Source organism: Coregonus lavaretus (genome assembly GCF_964263955.1).
Source record: "Coregonus lavaretus genome assembly, chromosome: 30".
NCBI classification, from domain to species: domain Eukaryota; kingdom Metazoa; phylum Chordata; class Actinopteri; order Salmoniformes; family Salmonidae; genus Coregonus; species Coregonus lavaretus.
In genome coordinates this window covers 5,555,030-5,576,612 of record NC_140017.1, presented here as the reverse complement: position 1 = coordinate 5,576,612, position 21,583 = coordinate 5,555,030, and the positions used below count along the sequence as shown (strand labels likewise).

General features: G+C 44.0%; 1 protein-coding gene and 1 pseudogene across 2 annotated transcripts; one reads left to right on the top strand and one right to left on the bottom strand.

Moving 5' to 3' along the window:
- Positions 1-426: 426 nt before the first annotated feature.
- LOC311105416 (uncharacterized protein) lies at positions 427-2,581 on the top strand. The gene is made up of 3 exons (XM_084147565.1): positions 427-600; positions 768-867; positions 1,488-2,581. The coding sequence occupies exons 1-3, from the start codon at positions 552-554 to the stop codon at positions 2,302-2,304; spliced, it is 966 nt and encodes a 321-aa protein (XP_084003691.1). The 5' UTR covers positions 427-551; the 3' UTR covers positions 2,305-2,581.
- A 1,704-nt stretch (positions 2,582-4,285) lies between these two features.
- Positions 4,286-9,881, bottom strand: LOC311106043 (zona pellucida-like domain-containing protein 1; annotated as a pseudogene). The gene is made up of 11 exons: positions 9,785-9,881; positions 9,402-9,565; positions 9,162-9,224; positions 6,697-6,872; positions 6,442-6,514; positions 6,048-6,172; positions 5,445-5,528; positions 5,142-5,313; positions 4,789-4,888; positions 4,569-4,595; positions 4,286-4,446 (listed from the first exon to the last, which is right to left on the bottom strand). The product of its transcript is annotated as a zona pellucida-like domain-containing protein 1 (transcript).
- Positions 9,882-21,583: the final 11,702 nt, after the last annotated feature.

Below are 21,583 nucleotides of genomic sequence, written 5' to 3'. Positions count from 1 at the left end.
TTAATAGTGCATTGAAATTATAATTCAACGTGGTGGTTTTTAGGACATGTGTCCCCATGGTAGTTGTATTGAATCAACTTTGCATGTCCTCTTTTATTGACCTGCAAACTCTTCCTGATATTGACCCTGTCGCCCCACATGACTCCTTTTAAGACCACAACGCTTTTAACAATCTTGCCCTTAATACAGGATGACATCATTTGAAATTCTTTAAACCGATGTTGCAAGGAATGTTGGCGCTTGAGCATTCTGTGACAGTGAGCGTTCTTGTGCGTTGTGTTGGGTGCTATTCGTTATCAACATGACCCTCCACATGTTGTGTGTTGACACAGGCCGAGTTAAGGACAGCCAATGATAAGAAGGACCCGTCCCTTTATAAGCACGGTCTTGATGAAGAGTCATTCTGCCAAACCTAGTACCCAGGTAAGGACAGGCCACTCTCTCACTTGTTGATCTTCAGCTACTTCTATTGTTGTTTGGTCTATTCAGTCTGAAGATTCCTGTGAAAAATCCTAATTCATTTTCCCATTTCTACTCAGTGGAAAAAAAATATGCATCTCAAAGTAGTGATCTTCGCCTTGTCATTCTTGACAACCACAGGTTTGTGCTTTCTTCACTTTCCTTTTCATTAAAAACATAATTGCATCTGCTATCGAATTGTGTTTATCATAATATAGAGCAGATGCAATGATGTTTTAAAGAGAATAATAGGATTTAAAATGAGTTAATGTATCAATGGTGTTAACTTCTCCTATCTTCTACTGTAGCCCACCCACTCCACCGAACCAGCAGAGAAACATCACAGACCCTACAGGACATCATTAACAATCAGGCTCATGAGAAGACTGACCTCAGCAAGGATGTCAAGTATGTCCTCATACAATATATGACATAAACTATTGAATCATGAATCAGAAATGCATGTATACAGGTGAGTCTTTTAACAGCCTTTTAACAGTCCTATACAGCCTTATAACAGCCTTATAACAGTCCCATAACTGTCCCATAACATACTTATAACAGGCTTATAACAGTCTTTTAACAGCCTTATAACAGTCCTATAATGGTATTTTAACAGCTCTATAACAGAATTTTAACAGCCCTATACCAGTCCTATAACAGCCTTTTAACAGCCTCATAAATCAAATCAAATCAAATGTTATTTGTCACATGCGCCGAATACAACAGGTTTAGACCATACCATGAAACGCTTACTTACAAGTCCTTAACCAACAATGCAGTTTTAAGAAAATAGAGTTAAGAAAATATTTACTAAATAAACAAATGTTTAAATATATATATATTTTTTAAGTAACACAATAAAATAACAATAATGAGGCTATTTACAGGGGGTACCGATACCGAGTCAATGTGCGGGGGTACAGGTTAGTCGAGGTAATTTGCACATGTAGGTAGGGGTAGAGTGACTATGCATAGATAATAAACAGCCTTATAACAGTGTTTTAACTGATCCTGTATGTTAACAGTGGGCTGTGGAAGAGCCATGTGGAGAACAGCAACCTGTACACCCAGGACAGCCCCAAATCCATGGTGAGCGAGATCAGGCACAAGCTTTCCCTGGAGTCCGAGAGGCTGCGCACCCGCCTTCGCCAGGAGCTCACTAAGCTGAGGGAGACACTCGCCCCGTACCCTGCCCACTCCCAATCCAGCGAGTCCACCCTGGCCAGCATGAGAGATCGCCTGGGCCCCCTGACCAAGCAGCTCCAGAGCGCCGTGAACGGCAACAGCCAGGAGCTGTGTAGCCACCTCAGGCTCTACTTTCAGGGATTGGAGGCCGCGGAAAGCCAAGCGGCAGCCGGACCCACCCTATACCTGGAGGCCGTGCAGTGGATCAGCCAGACCTTGGATGACAGCAGTGCCAAAATTACCTTCGTCATCCAGGCCTTCAAAACCAAGGCGTCCAGCATGATCAGGGAGCTCAATGGTACCATCCAAGGGGACTTCTGGCAGGAGGTGAACATCCGGCTTGGACAGGAGGTGCAGGCGTTGAGTCTGGAGGTCCAGGGCAGGGTGGGGGTGCTGAAAGCAAAGCTGGCCCGTCTCCTGCTGGCTCCACAGCCCCTCAAGGCTGAGGTGTCCACCAGCATGGAGCAGTTCTGCCAGAGCGCCGCCTTACAGGACCAGTTGTTCCATGCCCGAATTGAGAAGCACCTTCTGGGGCAGGAGTCACAGGCTCAGAGCCCCAGCGAGCCGCTCTCTCTACAACCTCTGGGCTTATTGGAGGAGGACTTCTCTGATAAACTAAGTGCTCTCCTCCAAGACATTCTGCACACTGTCCAGTAAAAGCAGAACTTTTCTCATAGCAGAATGAGAGAGATGGCGAGAGAGAGAGAGCACATTGTGTCCCATTATAGGGACCATTTAAACTATATAATTGTTTCTACTCCTTGTGCTTACATATATCAACTCCTTTACCATTGTATATACAGTACAGTAAGTAATCCATGTATATTCATGATGTTTTCGTTGTTGTGTTTATTTCATGTGGATGATTGTTGTAAAGGCATTTTATGTGAACTGTAAATAAAGCTTGTGTGAAGTTTACACAGTGTAAATAGTATGTATTGTTACGGCTAGTTCATATGCAGTACTTTTACTGTATTCTCATAAAAACAGACATCGTTACACATAACATTGAATTCATATTAAACTTTATTTTGTATTTTTTCAAATAATATACAGTACAGAGCAGCAGCAGCAGGTCTGTAATTGGAGCATGATTGACACGAAAACTTGGTTTGCTAAACCCAGCCATCTTAGGTTACAAGTCAGCTGTATTGAGTACAGTATATCAAAATAAAATCCCCAAAACCCATATCATATTATAGCATTGTGGAAGACTCAGTGCATATATCTATGGATATAGGAAACATATATCTATGGTCATAGGAAACGCTATTAATACTAGTCAGATAAATGCCATAGGTAATATATCAGTTCCCACATTCCAGAATAATGATATCAATTGAAAGAAGTATTAATGTTGCCTCATCTTATCTTGTACAGTATTGCTCAAGCGTTTTAACATACACTACATGGCCAAAAGTATGTGGACACCCCTTCAAATTAGTGGATTCAGCTAATGCAGCCACACCCATTGCTGACAGGTGTATAAAATTGAGTATACCACCATGCAATCTCCATAGACAAACATTGGCAGTTGAATGGCCCGTACTGAAAAGCTCAGTGACTTTCAACGTGGCACCGTCATAGGATGCCACCTTTCCAACAAGTCAGTTCGTCAAATTTCTGCCCTGCTAGAGCTGCCCCGGTCAACTGCAAGCGCTATTATTGTGAAGTGGAAAGGTCTAGGCGCAACAATGGCTCAGCCATGAAGTGGTAGGCCACACAAGTTCACAGAACGGGACCGCTGAGTGCTGAAGCGCGTAGAGCGTAGAAATCGCCTGTCCTCGGTTGCAACACTCACTACCGAGTTCCAAACTGCCTCTGGAAGCAACTTCAGCACAAGAACTGTTCTTAGGGAGCTTCATGAAATTGGTTTCCATGGCAGAGCAGCCGCACACAAGCCTAAGATTACCATGCGCAATGCCAAGCGTCGGCTGGGGTGGTGTAAAGCTTGCCGTCATTGGACTCTGGAGTAGTGGAAATGTGTTCTCTGGAGTGATCAATCACGCTTCACCATCTGGCAGTCCGACGGACGAATCTGGGTTTGGCGGATGACAGGAGAACGCTACCTGCCCGAATGCATAGTGTCAACTGTAAAGTTTGGTGGAGGAGGAATAATGGTCTGGGGCTGTTTTTCATGGTTCGGGCTAGGCCCCTTAGTTCCAGTGAAGGGAAATCTTAACGCTACAGCATACAACGACATTCTAGACGATTCTGTGCTTCCAACTTTGTGGCAACAGTTTGGGGAAGGCCCTTTCCTGTTTCAGCAAGTCCCCGCAGCAATGTTCCAACATCTAGTGGAAAGCATTCCTAGAAGAGTGGAGGCTATTATAGCAGCACAGGGAGGACCAACTCCATATTAATACCCATGACTTTGGAATGAGATGTTTGACAAGCACATTTTCCTTCATAACCTGTAATTGATATAGCATATCAGGAATTATTTAACTTAATCTATAACCAAAAGGAGAATGAGACACCTGTGTCCACTTATTTTCTTAGGACACGATCAAGGTCTTCTAGCGGTTTTGGCTACAAAATTATTTACATCATGAGAAATCTGAAACACACCCTATCAGATTGGGCAGCTCGGAGGTGGACAGGTTGGTTGGTAGATGGTCATTGGCCGAGACACCTGTCAGTCAAAGGCGTGGGACAGACCGCCTGCCCAGTAGAACTTCTTGAGGACAAACCAGCTGCCTAGGACCACCAGGGCTATGGCTGCGGTGCCAAAGAGGATCCCTACCACCAGCCCTGTGATGTTAACCCTGTCACCTCCTGACTGTACCCCTCCGCTGTCTGGATCACACAGAGGAAAAGTAGAGCTTTAGTTTGGGGCGTGCTTTAAATGACACGTTTATGCTCCCATCTAGACATATTCACCATCTGACACTTTAATTTAGCAAAAACATTTAACTCACTATATGCCAATGCAGCAGGTCTTTCCTCTGTAGGAGAAACAACAGGGAGGGAAAACATCATATTATTTGTTGAAATGGAATTTGAGTAGCAGTGGTACTGATAACATTTAACTCTATAAACTCCAGTGAATGACTTGCTACCCGTGATCATTATTACTGAATATCAGAATCTCAGACATAATGTTGAACAAAATCGTTAACAGATGACTCCAGATCTCACCATCTCTGCTAGTATAGAGTGGTCCCAAAGAAACAGTAGCTGATTCCGCTGACTCGGATCCAAAAGGCTCCAGTGATCTCTTTCTCCTGCTATTGCAAGCCTGTGACAAAGACAAGTTCTTATGGTTATACAAACCATTTATAGTATTGCAGCGAATTCAGGGGGTAGCGCCGACCGGGACTTGGAACTCGGGTCCAGTGACTGTCAACCCAACACGTTAGCCACTTCACCAAGAGATCCGATCTCTTGACGAGGTTGCTGTGATGGGTCAAGGTCAACACTGTTTTATCGATGGTACTGAGTGTAGAGAACAAGGTATGTTAGAATGGTGTAGGTAGGTGAACTCCACTTACATCAACCAGTTCCTGACACTTGTTGGGCTCACACAGTCAAAGGATACAGTGCAGGTAGATACTGGACCTTTCCAGGTTATTGTGCGTCACAAAGCGGAATGCCTCAAAGGAGAATCGGGAATTCTTGGAAATCCCATTCCGTGTGACTGATGAGCGTAGATCAACAGAGCATCTGTGAATAAGGATTATAAGAATGTGCTTTGTCATTTAGCACATTCTTATTACAATCAATATATTGAGCTGTAATGTATCATCCATATTTCTCTATATTTGAAATTGATGAGAGGATGGTTTTTATCAAACCCTGTGAAGAAGTTGTGCCGCTCATGGTTTGACATGTTGTACGCAGATGGGGTTGCAAAGCAGTGGTCAAGTAACAGATTAAAACTGTTTTAGGGAGAGAGAGAGAGAGAGAGAGAGAGAGAGAGAGAGAGAGAGAGAGAGAGAGAGAGAGAGAGAGAGAGAGAGAGAGAGAGAGAGAGAGAGAGAGAGAGAGAGAGAGAGAGAGAGAGAGAGAGAGAGAGAGAGAGAGAGAGAGAGAGGGAGAGAATCAGAGAGTGAGTGAGAGCGAGAGCGAGACAGAGACAGAGACAGAGAAAGAGAGAGAAAGAGAGAAAGAGAGAAAAAGAAGACAGAGAGAGAGAGAAAGAGAGAAAGAGAAGACAGAGAGAGAGAGAGAGAGAGAGAGAAAGAGAGAAAGAGAAGACAGAGAGAGAGAAATTGAGAAAGAGAAGACAGAGAGAGAGAAAGAGAATACAGAGAGAATCATCATGTCAATTTGTTTAAAAAAAGAGTGTATTCTATTCACAACAATGAAAATATAGAATATACAAATATGAACATAAAGGATATGACAAACTACAATACAAAATACATTAAATGAGTGTGGACTCATTGACATTTGACCCAGTAGATAAGTTAAGGTTGACTTCCTTCCCAGTGAGGTTGGTGGCCTTGACCTCCACGTAAACCTTGGAACGCAATTCAAGTCCTGTCGGTGGAATCACCAATGGGTGGCCGTAATCAGTGTCCTACACAACAAACAGTAGAGAAGAGAAAGACTTGTGAAGAAGATCCCAAGTGAGATTTATTCTGTAAATATCCAAATCAAAAGACTAATAGTAGAGTAAAATAAGAGTAAGAGTCAATTAACACTATACAATATGTCGCTAAGATATAGTTACATTGTAATAACATTCTATAGGCAGTACAGTGTACTTGAGATATTATATACTTCTCAGACAGCCCTGACCATTCATGGATGCTTTTTTATACATTAGGAATTGAATCCTGCACTCACATTAAAAACACTCATACTCAAGGTGTCGATGAACGTGCCATTGTTGTCACTGGTGGCCACTGAGACTGACGACCTAAGATAGACAAAGTGAGAGAGAGCTGGTGTTAGAGAAGAAGGAGAAAGTGTCATAGTTCATTTATATGTCAGCTGACCTAGCTACATCTAGCTACCTCACTAGCTATATAACCCAATTCACCCTCTGGGGATCAATAAAGGACATTTTTACTGATAAACAGTTAGAGGGCCGAGACTCACGCCACGATCTGTGTGTTGTTGAGAAGGTACTCCAGCGGGTAGCGGCAGGAGAAGTGATAGTAGAGGATGATCCCCACAGAGGACTTGGGGGTGTCAAGGTAGCCCGTAATGATGAACGACTGGATGCTGGAGAAAAAGCTGAATGGACCAGAGGCATCCGGGCCCTCGTTCAAGATCTAGGCTCAATCAACACAATGATGGATCAATGAATTGGTGATTGAAAGGGAAAGGGGGTATCTAGTCGGTTGTTGATATAAGATCAATGAATGATAGATCAATTATATAGGATCAACACAATGATGGATCAATGTAGGATCATGATTGATTGGATTGATATAGGATCAACACCTTGTTATTAGTACAGAAAACAGAACTCATCAATATTAGGTTTGTTTTACATTCGATTCTATAATAAGGTAAGGTAGTATCATTTTACACAATTGCAAAGTTCACAGTAGGCTACACAACGGTCCTCTGTAGCTCAGCTGGTAGAGCACGGCGCTTGTAACGCCAAGGTAGTGGGTTCGATCCCCGGGACCACCCATACACAAAAAAAAATTTATGCATGCATGACTGTAAGTCGCTTTGGATAAAAGCGTCTGCTAAATGGCATATTATTATTATATTATTACAACATTTTCCTATTTCAAATAACCACCAGAGGGCTAATCTCGGACACAGTTCACATTATATACAGTTAAAAAGCCCAAATCCTAATGATTTCCTAATTTACACTGTAACTAAGGCACTCTTTCCCACCTGGACAAAAGGAACACCTACATGTATGTGAGAATGCTGTTCATTGACTACAGCTCAGCGTTCAACCCCATAGTGCCCACAAAGCTCATCACTAAGCTAAGGACCTGAGACTAAACACCTCCCTCTGCAACTGGATCCTGGACTTCCTGACGGGCCGCCCCCAGGTGGTAAGGGTAGGCAACAACACATCTGCCACGCTGATCCTCAACACGGGGGCCCCTCAGGGGTGCCTGCTTAGTCCCATCCTGTACTCCCTGTTCACGCACGACTGCGTGGCCAAGCACGACTTCAACACCATCATTAAGATTGCTGACGACACAACAGTGGTAGGCCTGATCACCAACAACGATGAGACAACCTATAGGGAGGAGGTCAGAGACCTGGCAGTGTGGTGCCTGGACAACAACCTCTCCCTCAACGTGAGCAAGACAAAGGAGATGATCATGGACTACAGGAAAAGGCGGGCCAAACATGCCCCCATTCACATCAACGGGGCTGTAGTGGAGCGGGTCGAGAATTTCAAGTTCCTTGGTGTCCACATCACCAACAAACTATCATGGTCCAAACACACCAAGACAGTCGTGAAGAGGGCGCGACAACACCTTTTCTGCTCGGCATCCGACCGTAAGGTGCTACAGAGGGTAGTGCGTACGGCCCAGTACATCACTGGGGCCAAGCTTCCTGCCATCCAGGACCTATATACTAGGCGGTGTCAGAGGAAGGCCCAAACTTTTTTCAAAGACTCCAGTCACCCAAGTCATAGACTGTTCTCTCTGCTACCGCACGGCAAGCGGTACCGGAGTGCCAAGTCTAGGTCCAAAAGGCTCCTTAACAGCTTCTACCCCCAAGCCATAAGACTGCTGAACAATTAATCAAATGGCCAGCTGGACTATTTACATTGACGTCCCCCACCCCCACTGTTGCTACTTGCTGTTTATTATCTATGCATAGTCACTTTACCCCTATCTACATGTACACATTACCTTGACTAACCTGTACCCCCGCACATTGACTCAGTACCGGTATCCCCTGTATATAGCCTCGGTATTGTTATTTTATTGTGTTACTTTTGATTGTATTTTTTACTTTAGTTTATTTAGCAAATATTTTCTTAACTCTATTTCTTGAACTGCAATGTTGTTTAATGGCTTGTAAGTAAGCATTTCATGGTAAGGTCTACACCTGTTGTATTCGGCGCATGTGACAAATACAATTTGATTTGATTTGATTTGACTCTCTCATTGTGCATGCACTGTAATATGCAGACGTCCTAATATGTACACCTTACCTAAGACATGTAATATGCAGATGTCCTAAAATGTACACCTTACCTAAGACATGTAATATGCAGATGTCCTAAAATGTACACCTTACCTAAGACATGTAATATGCAGACGTCCTAAAATGTACACCTTACCTAAGACATGTAATATGCAGATGTCCTAAAATGTACACCTTACCTAAGACATGTAATATGCAGACGTCCTAAAATGTACACCTTACCTAAGACATGTAATATGCAGATGTCCTAAAATGTACACCTTACCTAAGACATGTAATATGCAGATGTCCTAAAATGTACACCTTACCTAAGACATGTAATATGCAGACGTCCTAAAATGTACACCTTACCTAAGACATGTAATATGCAGACGTCCTAAAATGTACACCTTACCTAAGACACTCTGTTACAGTAACCCTCTCAACTGCAGTGACTGGTGACAGGGGTTCTCCTGGCTGTGATTGACAGGCAGCTGGTAGCGGATGGTAGCTTAGTGGTTAAGAGCGTTGTGCCAGTAACCAAAAGGTCGCTGGTTCTAATCCCCGAGCCGACTAGGTGAAAAATCTGTCGATGTGCCCTTGAGCAAGGCACTTAACCCTAATTGCTCATGTAAGTCGCTCTGGATAAGAGCGTCTGCTAAATGATGTAAATGTAAATGGATGACAGGCGGATCCACGCTGGTGTCAATCAAGCCCTGGCACTGGCTCTTGTTGTGCTTTCCATTCAGAGCCAGACCAGCGGGGTCAAAGCCTGCCCACTGAGCCGAACACAGGTTCACCTTCAGGTTGATCATAATGGCCCCGCAGTCCACCGTCAAGTCGTTGTTGTCTGAGGGGCCACAGAGGAGAGGTAGTGGAGGTTAAAACATATACAGAATAATTAGTAGGCTACAGTAGCTGCTGGGAGGAATCACACAGTGAGCTTACCACTGTCTGATCACCAGGCAGCATGTCTCAATTATTGTTCAGGTCAAAAAGTTCCCCCTGAGACTTTCACATGGGGAATACCACCCCTGAATAGCCGTGTGGTTCAACCCTCAGGACTTACCTGGGACCCTGTACAGAGCAGAACAGTTGTAGGTAATGGATAAGGCAGGCTGGAGGGAAATAGCCATCACAGCAGAGACACAGCACAGCAAGAGCATCTTAACTACTGTGGAGAGAGAGGATGAGAGACACACTTAGAAGACATTCACAGAACAGAAAGAACCACAGTCAGTATCCATGACCAGAGTGCAAAGCAGATGATAATGCAGAGATGGTTGTGAGATTGTTATCCAACATAGGAAATGCACATTTAAATGTACCACTAAAAAAAATCTGTACAATTTCTAAAATGATAAACTTCCCCCAAAATTGATTCACTATTCTAAGTAAGTTTGATTTGACCTTTCAAAACTAAAGCAGGAGAGCTGAGTCTCAAGTCATCCCATCCTACCTGTGAGGTTCCTGAAGAGGTGTTTGTGTGAGCAGGTGGTGGTGGGATGTGTCTTATAAACAGGTGTTATACCTCCCTGACATTTAATATCACAGGGGAGTGAAACACACATCCCTCCCATTAACACACACACACACAATCTTTAAAAAAAAAAGTGAAACCATCAAACAACCACTAAGAGGACTGTCAGTGGGGTTTGGCATAGATCTCAAAGGTTAACCTGCTAACCTGTTAACCTGCATGGGATATTTCATATTACTTGGAAACAAATAGGGGATATCTTGAAAATGATTGAGCGTTGTTGCTTTTCAGGGACATATCGTACACTGTATTCATATCTGTTTCAAATATCATGTTAGATTAATCCAATTCAGCATCAGGATTTTCATTGAAATGAACCCACTTGAATGCAAGATGGTTTCACTAGCTACAAATATATATAACTTTTAGATATTTTTTATTTTTATAGGTTGAGATAATGTGTAGAATATCCGATAATATGAATTCTGAGCCAATGAGATGATACAAAAAATCTATACGGAATACTATAGAATGATTCTCCATTGGACAGAGGTTAAGCCTAGTCCTGGGCTAAAACGCATGCGTTTTAGCCCAGGACTAGGCTTAAACTCTGTCAAGGAAACAGGCCCTTAGAACTTCACGTGTTGGGCATGCATTGATTGACATTTCATTACAAAACCTTGTTTGGAACAGGGGTGCGTCTGTTTGATTTTTGTATACATTAATCACCACACAAAACCTATTAATCAAAATGCCGTACAATCTCTGGGGATCCTTTTGCATTTCTTATCAAACTTCCATCTAAAAGTGAGAAATTAAGTCTCCACTAGAGACAAAGCTGTTTTTGGGATGTCCTATGTAGGAGAGTGGATTCATGTCTTGAGAATGAAACACTATGAATGCTGGAAATGTGATAACGCACGCCACAAGGCAACAAACACAGAACCAAAAATAGCCATTGTTAATTTCACTTGCATGTCAGCCCTCTGTTCTATTGTGTTCCAAGAGCTACTTTGCAAGTAGACTTCACTATAGGCTACAACTGCTACTGTTCAACTGTGAAGGCCTATTGTTCAGTGTGAAATATAGAATGAAAATGACCTGATATGTTTTTGCCAAAAAACACTTGGGGAGAGAAGAGATTTGTTGCACTATATGGATGCGTCACTCGGTGACAGTCCCTTCACTTTTTGTTTCTGCCCAAGATCTCTCCAATGACAACTCTTTAGTGTTCAACACGAGATGCAATGGGCATTCTTATGTGGTCTAATTATATTATCAGATTCCAATAATCCTAATGGCTGCAGGGTTCACTCAATGGGACAATTCCAGATTACGCAAAACTCTGTCAATCTAAGACAGTGTAGTTTGAAGCTAAGCTGTTTACTGTTTAAATCAATGGATAATCAAGGTTTATTGATTCTGAAAATGAATGAAAGGGCAATACTGTACATCTGGAAATACCATAGTAAACAAATGCATGTTGCTTACCTTACATGTTTTTTTGTTGTTGTTTTTTTACGTTTATTTTATCAGGGAGTCATACTGAGACCAAGGTCTATTTTACAGATTAGTCCGGAATTACATAAATTATAGAAAATGCACACATCAAAATATAAATGCAACCAGAAAGAAAAGCACAGTCATGATTTGCCCTAGAGGCAGCAAAACATAAAATGTAAGAACATTTTGAAGATTGTTCCACAAATAAGGTGCAAGAAAACTAAAAGTTGATTTACCTAACTCGGTAGAGACCAAAGGAATTTCCAGAGTTAGCCATCCCTGAGACAGGGTGTTTAGTTTAGTAATGATGTTAGGTACAGTGGGACTTTTTGTAAAAGGGCTTTATAAATGAAAACATAGCAATGTATCAACCTAAGTGACATCAAAGAGGGCCAACCTACTTTCTGGTAGAGAATGCAGTGATGAGTACTAAAATTGTCGCTCGTAAAAAAGCGCAGTGCGCTATGATAAACTGCATCTAACAGCTTTAATTAAGTGGTAGCTGCATTCATATAGATGATGTCGCCATTGTCTAGGACCGATAGGAGTATAGACTGAATAATCTGCTTTCTACTATTTAACGAGAGGCAGGACCTATTTCTACAGAAGAAGCCCATTTTAATTCTCAACTTCTTAACTAACTCATCAATATGCTTTTTAAAAGACAACATTTCATCTATCCAGATGCACAGATATTTGTATGCACGGACACGATCAATATGGACACCATCCAAAGTACATATGCTTAAATCATCAGACATATATTTATGCGCTCTAGAGAACAACATATACTTAATTTTACCTACCTTCAGTACTAATGTCAGGTCAATAAAGTTTTTCTGTAAAACAATGAAGGCATACTGTAGTTCAGATAGAGCCTGATCAACCGTTGGGGCAATAGCATACACAAAAATTTCATCGGCATACAAGCGCAGGCTACAATTTTTTACAGACAAGTCAATATTGTTAATGTAAAAGGTAAAAAATACAGGACCCAGAATCGACCCCTGCGGAACACCTTTCATAATATCCAGGAAAGCTGATTTAACACCATCAGTAGATATACAGTGCCTTCGGAAAGTATTCAGACCCCTTGACTTTATCCACATTTTGTTACGTTACAGCCATTAAGCATCCTTGAGATGTTTCTACAACTTGATTGGAGTCCACCTGTGGCAAATTCAATTGATTGGACATTATTTGGAAAGGCACACACCTGTCTATATAACGTCCCACAGTTGACAGTGCATGTCAGAGCAAAATCCAAGCCATGAGGTCGAAGGAATTGTCCGTAGAGCTCCGAGACAGGATTGTGTCAAGGCACAGATCTGGGGAAGGGTACCAAAAAATGTCTGCAGCACTGAATCATTCTTAAATGGAAGAAGTTTGGAACCACCAAGACTCTTCCTAGAGCTGGCCGCCCGGCCAAACTGAGCAATCGGGGGAGAAGGGCCTTGGTCAGGGAGGTGACCAAGAATGCCGAAGGTCACTCTGACAGAGCTCTAGAGTTCCTCTGTGGAGATGGGAGAACCTTCCAGAAGGACAACCATCTCTGCAGCACTCCACCAATCAGGCCTTTATGGTAGAGTGGCCAGACGGAAGCCACTCCTTAGTAAAAGGCACATGACAGCCCACTTGGAGTTTGCCAAAAGGCACCTAAAGACTCTCAGACCATGAGAAACAAGATTATCTGGACTGATGAAAGCCAAGCCTGAATGCCAAGCGCCAAGCACCGCGCCACAACCTGGCACCATCCCTACGGTGAAGCATGGTCGTGGCAGCATCATGCTGTGGGGATGTTTTTCAGCGGCAGGGACTTTGGAGACTAGTCAGGATCGAGGGAAAGATGAACGGAGCAAAGTACCGAGAGATCCTTGATGAAAACCTGCTCCAGAGCGCTCAGGACCTTCCAACAAGACAATGACCCTAAGCACACAGCCAAGACAATGCAGGAGTGGCTTCGGGACAAGTCTCTGAATGTCCTTGAGTGGTCCAGCCAGAGCCTGGACTTGAACTCGATCTAACATCTCTGGAGAGACCTGAAAATAGCTGTGCAGCAACACTCCCCATCCAACCTGACAGAGCTTGAGAGGATCTGCAGAGAAGAATGTGAGAAACTCCCCAAATACAGGTGTGCCAAGCTTGTAGCGTCATACCCAAGAAGACTCAAGGCTGTAATAGATGCCAAAGGTGCTTCAACAAAGTATTGAGTTAAAAATTTTTTTTAAATAATAATAAATAAATAGGCCATAGTGCAAAATATTTACAATTTAGTATTAACACTGGAGTGATAGATGTGCAGAAGATGATGTTCAAATTAGCAAAATAAATAACAATGTAAATAACAAGATGGGGATGAGGTAGTTGGCTGGGCTAATAAAAAAATAAAAATAAAAATAAAAATAAAAAAGTATTGAGTAAAGGGTCTGAATAATTATGTAAATGTGATATTTCCGTTTATTTTATTTTATACATTTGCATAAATTTCAAAAAAACTGTTTTTGCTTTGTCATTATGGGGTATTGTGTGTAGATTGATGAGGAGGGGAAAAAACAATTGAATCCATTTTAGAATAAGGCTGTAACGTAATTTTGTGGGGAATTTTGGGGGGAAAAAGTCAAGGGGTCTGAATACTTTCCGAATGCACTGCACATTGAGTTCTATCTGTCAAATAATTTTTTAACCAGTTACATACAGCCTGGTCTAGGCTAATTGAGGAAAGCCTCTGAATTAGCAGTGAGTGATCAACGGTATCGAAAGCCTTTGACAGGTCAAAGTTAACCACATCATTTATAACTAGGGATACAGCCGAGATAGTGCTATGACCTGGTCTAAAACCTGACTGATGTACATTTAGAATACATTTCAAGATAAGAAAGATCTTAGCTGAGAATTAATCAAGGATTCTAATATTTTAGCTAGGCAAGAACGTTTAGAAATAGGCCGATAATTATTTAGGTCACAAGGGTCACCGCCTTTGTGAAGGGGGAGTACATGGGCCGCCTTCCAAACCTTGGGGATAGTACCAGATGTAATCGTCAGGTAAAAAATGTGGGTTAATGATTCAGCAATCAGTGGGTTAGAGAGCTGCAGCAAAAATTGATCAAGCATATCAGCTCAAGTGGATTTTTAAAAACATATATCTTAAGCAAGGCATCTAGCACATCACAGATAGTAAATTGTTGAAATGAAAACATAGATTCACTAGAAGTTGACGGGTTAACCGTCGAGTCAGCTAGAGGCTGGCAGAGGTAAGAGCAGTCGATTGACTGACCAGGGACAACTACACCACCGTTTCTCTCAAATACACTGAACAAAAAAATTTACGCAACATGCAACAATTTCAAATATTTTACTAAGTCATATAAGGAAATCAGTCAATTGAAATACATTCATTAGGCACTAATCTATGGATTTCACATGACTGGGAGTACATATATGCATTTGTTGGTCACAGATACCTTTTTTTTAAGTAGGGGCGTGGATCAGAAACAAGTCAATATCTGGTGTGACCACCATTTGCCTCATGCAGCGCAACACATCTCCTTTGCATGCATAGAGTTGATGAGTTTGTTGATTGTGGCCTGTGTAATGTTGTCCCACTGCTCTTCAATGCCTGTGCGAAGTTTCTGGATATTGATGGGAACTGGAACACGCACGTCAATCCAGAGCATCCCAAACATGCTCAATGGGTGACATGTCTGGTGAGTATGCAGGCCATGGAAAAACTGGGACATTTTCCGCTTCCAGGAATTGTGTACACATCCTTGCGACATGGGGCCGTGCATTATCATGCTAAAACATGAGGTGATGGTGGTGGATGAATGGCACAACAATGGGCCTCAGGATCTTGTCACGGTATCTCTGTGCATTCAAACTGCCTTCGATAAAATGTAATTGTGTTCGTTGTCCGTAGCTTATGCCTGCCCATAGCATAACCCCACCGCCACCATGAGGCACTCTGTTCACAACGTTGACATCAGCAAATCGCTCGCCCACACGACACCATAGCATCGCCATCTGCCTGGTACAGTTGAAACCGGGATTCATCCGTGAAGAGGACACTTCTCCAGCGTGCCAGTGGCCATCGAACTGCAGTCAGGTCAAGACCCTGGTGAGGACGACGAGCACGTAGATGAGCTTCCCTGAGATGGTTTCTGACAGTTTGTGCATTCTTTGGTTGTGCAAACCCACAGTTTCATCAGCTGTCCGGGTGGCTGGTCTCAGACGATCCCACAGGTGAAGAAGCAGGATGTGGATGTCCTGGGCTGGCGTGGTTATACGTGGTCTGCGGTTGTGAGGCCATTTGGACATACTGCCAAATTCTCTAAAACAACGTTGGAGGTGGCTTATGGTAGAGAAATGAACATGCAATTCTCTGGCAACAGCTCTGGTGGACATTCCTGCAGTCACCAAGCCAATTGCACAAAACTTGAGACATCTGTGGCATTGTGTTGTGTGACAAAACTGCACATTTTAGAGTAGCCTTTTATTGTCCCCAGCACAAGGTGCACCTTTGTAATGATCATGCTGTTTAATCAGCTTCTTGATATGCCACACCTGTCAGGTGGATGGATTATTTTGGCAAAGGAGAAATGCTCACTAACAGGGATGTAAACAAATGTGTGAACAAAATTTGAAAGAAATAACCTTTTGTGCATCTGGAACATTTCTGTGATTTTTTATTTCAGCTCATGAAAATTGGGACCAACATTTAACATGTTGCTTTTGTATTTTTGTTCAGTATAAAAAGCCTGCCGAGATAAAAGGATGATTAAAAGCATCATTTATCCCATTCTTCTCAGTTAGATGCCAGAGTCAGAGAGAACTTGCTTAGGCAGGGAAGAAGAGGAATGTGTATGCTGAGTGAGGCCAAGGTAGTGTATGCACTGAGCATGTACTGTTCTCCAAGATTTTGAAGGATCACCAGCAGAGTCAGAGATAGAGCTTAAAAAGTAGCTTGATTTAGCTTTCTTAATCAAGATAGTACATCTGTTTATCAATTGTCTGAAAGATTGCCAGTCCACTACAGAGTCAGTTTTCCTTGCTTTGGCCCAGGCCTGACTTCTCCTCTGAATGAGCTCAGACAATTCCGAAGAAAACCAAGTGTTCGATCTATCTTTGACTCTGAATTGTTTAAAAGGGGCGTGTTTATCTGCCAGATAAATAAATATGGAGGATACATTTTCTAGAGCCAACTCAGAGTCAGGAATACAGGAGACAGTGGCTAAATCAGAGTAGAGCATGTCAAGTAAAAACCCTTGAGCAGAAAATGTTTAAAAATATATCTTCTTAATTAAACGAGGATTAGTATTTAGCTGTTTCATATCTCTAATACATACTATGGGACAATGATCACTGCGATCATATGAAAATACTCCACTAGACAAATATTTATGTGGGTTATTAGTAAGAATTAAATCAATCAATGAAGAGTTAACAGGGTTTTTCACAATTAGCCATGTGGGTTTTTAGATCATTTGAGTCAAATTAAAATTAATGCATATACTCTTAAATTGATCTGAGGCCGGGGATAGCCAATCCAGATTCAAATCCTCTAAAATGATCAACTCTGAGGACAGAAAAGGTGTTAAACACTCAGATATAGCACCAACATCATCCACCATGGCAGATGGGGGGTGGTAAATCCCAGCAACAAATAAATGTGTATTCTGGTTTATGGACACATTTACAACCAGGAGTTCAAATGTCTTGGGAACCAAAATATTTAAAGATTGGGACACCATGAAATTAGATTTTACATATATGGCCACTCCTCCCCCTTTCTGTAATCTGTCACATCTAAATACATTATAATAATTTACTTCAATGTCTTTATCAGAGACATAACCATTTAACCATGATTCCAAGAGAACCAGAATCTCAAGACATGATTCCTGTACACAAATGTCAATAATGTCATAATTTGCACATTTAAGTGCATTAGCCAAAGCCCCCTACGAGATTTAAAGTCGGAGGGGGTATTAAGCTCATTCCTATAAGAGCTAACAGGCATAGGGTCATCTGCAGCTATTTATTGAGTGAGCTGATATTTTGCCAAGGTCCCAGGCCAACCACTTGAGGGCAGAGCAGACTGAGCATCTGACAGACCTCCCTCAAGTCGCTGGATGCAGGGGCTGGGGCGAGAACTGGGAGAGCAGTGTTGGCAGAGCTCAGTCCACCCGCATGAAGCTCCCGCCAAAGGAGTGGAGCTGCTGCAGGGGACCAGAGTGGCTGCCAATGCTCAATTCTGGGTGTGCACAGGAGGTCTTGGTGTGGCTCCTGTTGCAGGGTTGGGGCTGCCATGGGGGGCAGGAGTGTCCCAGGCCTGTCCTGGGGATTGGAGTCGGGAGGGTAACCAAAACCAGCCTGTGAGGGAAGCTGTGGGGGGAATTAAGGAGGGGGGTGTGGAGGGCAGTGTGGCCGGCGATGCTCCAAACTCTGCTTGGGGCCTCTTTACTGTGTACGGCTTGGGCATAGTTCAGTTTACCTGCATACAGTTCCTGGGAGACAAGTGGTGGAGGGTGGTGTGGGGGGCAGTGTTGCTGGCTGTTCTCCAGTCTCTGTGAAGGGCCACCAGATGCAGGTCTAAAAGAGCGTCTGATTTGTGGGTTCTGATTCAGCTGTTGGCTTGGTCCTGTGTTTTTGTGGTACTCTTTGTAGATTGGATGGTGGTGGCTGAGAAATCCCTGCCTTAGCTCATGTAGCTCCATCTGCACGTCCTGCATGTGGCTGGCGTTTGACGGTGCTGGACAGTTCCTCTCTAAGTCTGCGCACTTCCATCCTGAGAGCCTGGTTGTCCTACTCAACATTTTTCATTGCACACTGCAGCTACCGGATCTCATCCCTATTTTCATATGATGCCAGGAACAAAATGATTGAGCATATCTATTTTGTTATATTATTTGTGGTTTGAGAGGGTGACACAGATATGACACAAAGGATTTTAGAACAATTAACTCAAATGTAAGATTAATGGGTTAATAATAGCTGTTAAATGTGGAATATTTCTCCTTCAGTCTTCCTAATAAAGGTATTCATCCAATCAGTCACCAATACAGGAACCCTCAAATTTCACAAAGTTAAACCCTGCATGAACTGTAACCTTCACCACTGAAAATGTGCCAGAAGACGACATGACAAGTGTAATAACGTCAAGACATGTCAGCCAGGATTATACTGTAGTGACAACATATTCCAACACAGTAATCGCCATTGTGCTTCTTTACAGTATTCATTCTCAGGGCTCAACAAAGGTGGCGGAAATTCGATCACAGTCATAGCAATAACCAAGGGCAATTAGGCTTCTTTAAGATGTTGGTTTGATTTGGGAAAGAAGATATGCTGGGAATGGGTAAGGGAATGATACTGTACACTTTGGAAGGGTATAGTGGAGAGATCAAGGAGTCATTATAGTACCTGTGTATATGAGTTTACATCCCCTGCATCACACAACTAGTTTATCTCTCCTTTCTCATCATGTCAGCTTGCAAGGTGGACGTACTATAGAGTACCACAGTATGAGTCATAATACCCATAAAACCTAGAAGTCAAACAGGGAAATGGTTCCAATCGTTTTTTCACCATTCATTTTTCCCATGTGGGATTTTAGAATCACTTAAAATAAAGTCTGTGTTTTGTGTAGGCTTACCCTGGCGTGACGTTTTCATAACCGTGTAAATCTCTTTTAAGGGGACTTTTATCAATATATTCACCTGTATTTACCACCCAAAAATGAAATGCTATGTCACGGTGTATAAATGGTGTGGTGTGGAATCAGGCGCAGAAGCAGATGTACAGTCCAACAAGACTTTACTAGCGAGTGCAAAATAATCCAAAAACGGCCAGAGGCCAAACAGACGCACACAGGCGTCGAACACGAGCGCACAAACACAGGGCGCAAAAACTCTCCTCAACCGAGGAGGAAGCTAATTGTAACTGGCGTACCGAAACACGGGTAACGCACAAACACCTGACACGAAACAATTACACACAACACTACACTAACAACAAGGAAACTAAATAGGGTGCTTAATGAGACATAACACAAGACAGGTGTGGCTAACAGACAAAACTAATCAAACAGGAAACATGGAACATACAACGGTGGCAGCTAGAATTCCGGAGACGACGAACGCCGAAACCTGCCCGAACAAGGGAGAGAGGCAGCCTCGGCCGAAACCGTGACAGTACCCCCCCCTTGACGCGCGGCTCCAGACGTGCGCCGACTCCGGCCTTGGGGACGACCCGGAGGACGTGGAGCAGGGCGCGTCGGATACCCCCGATGGAATTCCGTCAGGAGCGACGGGTCCAAAATGTCTCTCCTCGGCACCCAGCACCGCTCCTCCGGACCGTACCCCTCCCACTCCACTAGATACTGGAGACCCCCCATCCGACGTCTCGAATCCAAGATGGACCTCACGGAGTACGCCGGTGCCCCCTCGATGTCCAATGGGGGCGGGGGAGTCTCCCCTATCTCATTTTCTTGGAGCGGGCCCGCTACCACCGGCCTGAGAAGGGACACATGGAACGAGGGGTTAATACACTTATACTCCACAGGTAGCTGTAATCTATAACATACCTCGTTCAACCTTCTCAGGACTTTAAATGGCCCTACAAACCGCCGACCCAGTTTCCGACAGGGCAGGCGGAGGGGCAGGTTTCTGGTAGAGAGCCAGACTCGATCACCAGGTGCGTACACCGGTCCCTCACTGCGGTGGAGATCAGCGCTCGCCTTCTGACGTCGGAGGGCCCGCTGCAGGTGGACGTGTGCAGCGTTCCAAGTCTCCTCCGAGCGCCGCGCCCACTCATCCACCGCAGGAGCCTCGATCTGGCTCTGCTGCCAGGGTGCCAGAACCGGCTGGTAACCTAACACACATTGAAATGGAGTTAGGTTAGTGGAGGAATGGCGTAGGGAATTCTGGGCCATCTCGGCCCAGGGAACGTACCTTGACCACTCCTCCGGCCGGTCCTGGCAGTATGTTCTGAGAAACCTACCCACATCCTGGTTTACGCGTTCCACCTGCCCATTACTCTCCGGGTGGTACCCCGAGGTGAGGCTCACCGAGACACCCAACCGCTCCATAAACGCTCTCCAGACTCTGGAGGTGAATTGGGGACCCCGATCAGCCACAATGTCCTCGGGTACCCCGTAGTGCCGGAACACATGGGTGAACAGTGCCTCGGCAGTTTGTAGGGCAGTAGGAAGACCCGGCATGGGGAGCAAACGACAGGCCTTAGAGAACCGGTCCACAACGACCAGGATGGTAGTATTCCCTTGGGAGAGGGGAAGGTCTGTTATAAAGTCCACAGAGAGGTGGGACCATGGTCGTTGTGGAACGGGCAGGGGTAGCAACTTACCCCTAGGCAGATGTCTAGGCGCCTTACACTGGGCGCACACCGAGCAGGAGGAAACATAAACCCTCACATCCCTTGCCAACGTGGGCCACCAGTACTTGGCACTAAGACAGTGCACTGTCCGGCCGATACCCGGATGTCCAGAGGAGGGTGACGTGTGAGCCCAATAGATCAATCGATCCCGAACCTCGAGCGGAACGTACTTCCGACCCTCCGGGCACTGGGGTGGACTAGGGTCGGTGCGTAACGCCCGCTGAGTTCAGTATCGACCTCCCACACTACCGGTGCCACCAGACACGACTCAGGCAGTATGGGAGTGGGCTCCACGGACCTCTCCTCCGTGTCATACCGCCGAGACAGCGCATCTGCCTTACCATTCTGTGACCCAGGGATGTACGTGATCTTAAAAGTAAACCTGGTCAAGAACATACTCCATCTTGCCTGGCGAGGGTTCAGCCTCCTCGCCGCCCGGATGTACTCCAGGTTACGGTGGTCCGTCAAAATGAGGAAAGGGTGTTGAGCCCCCTC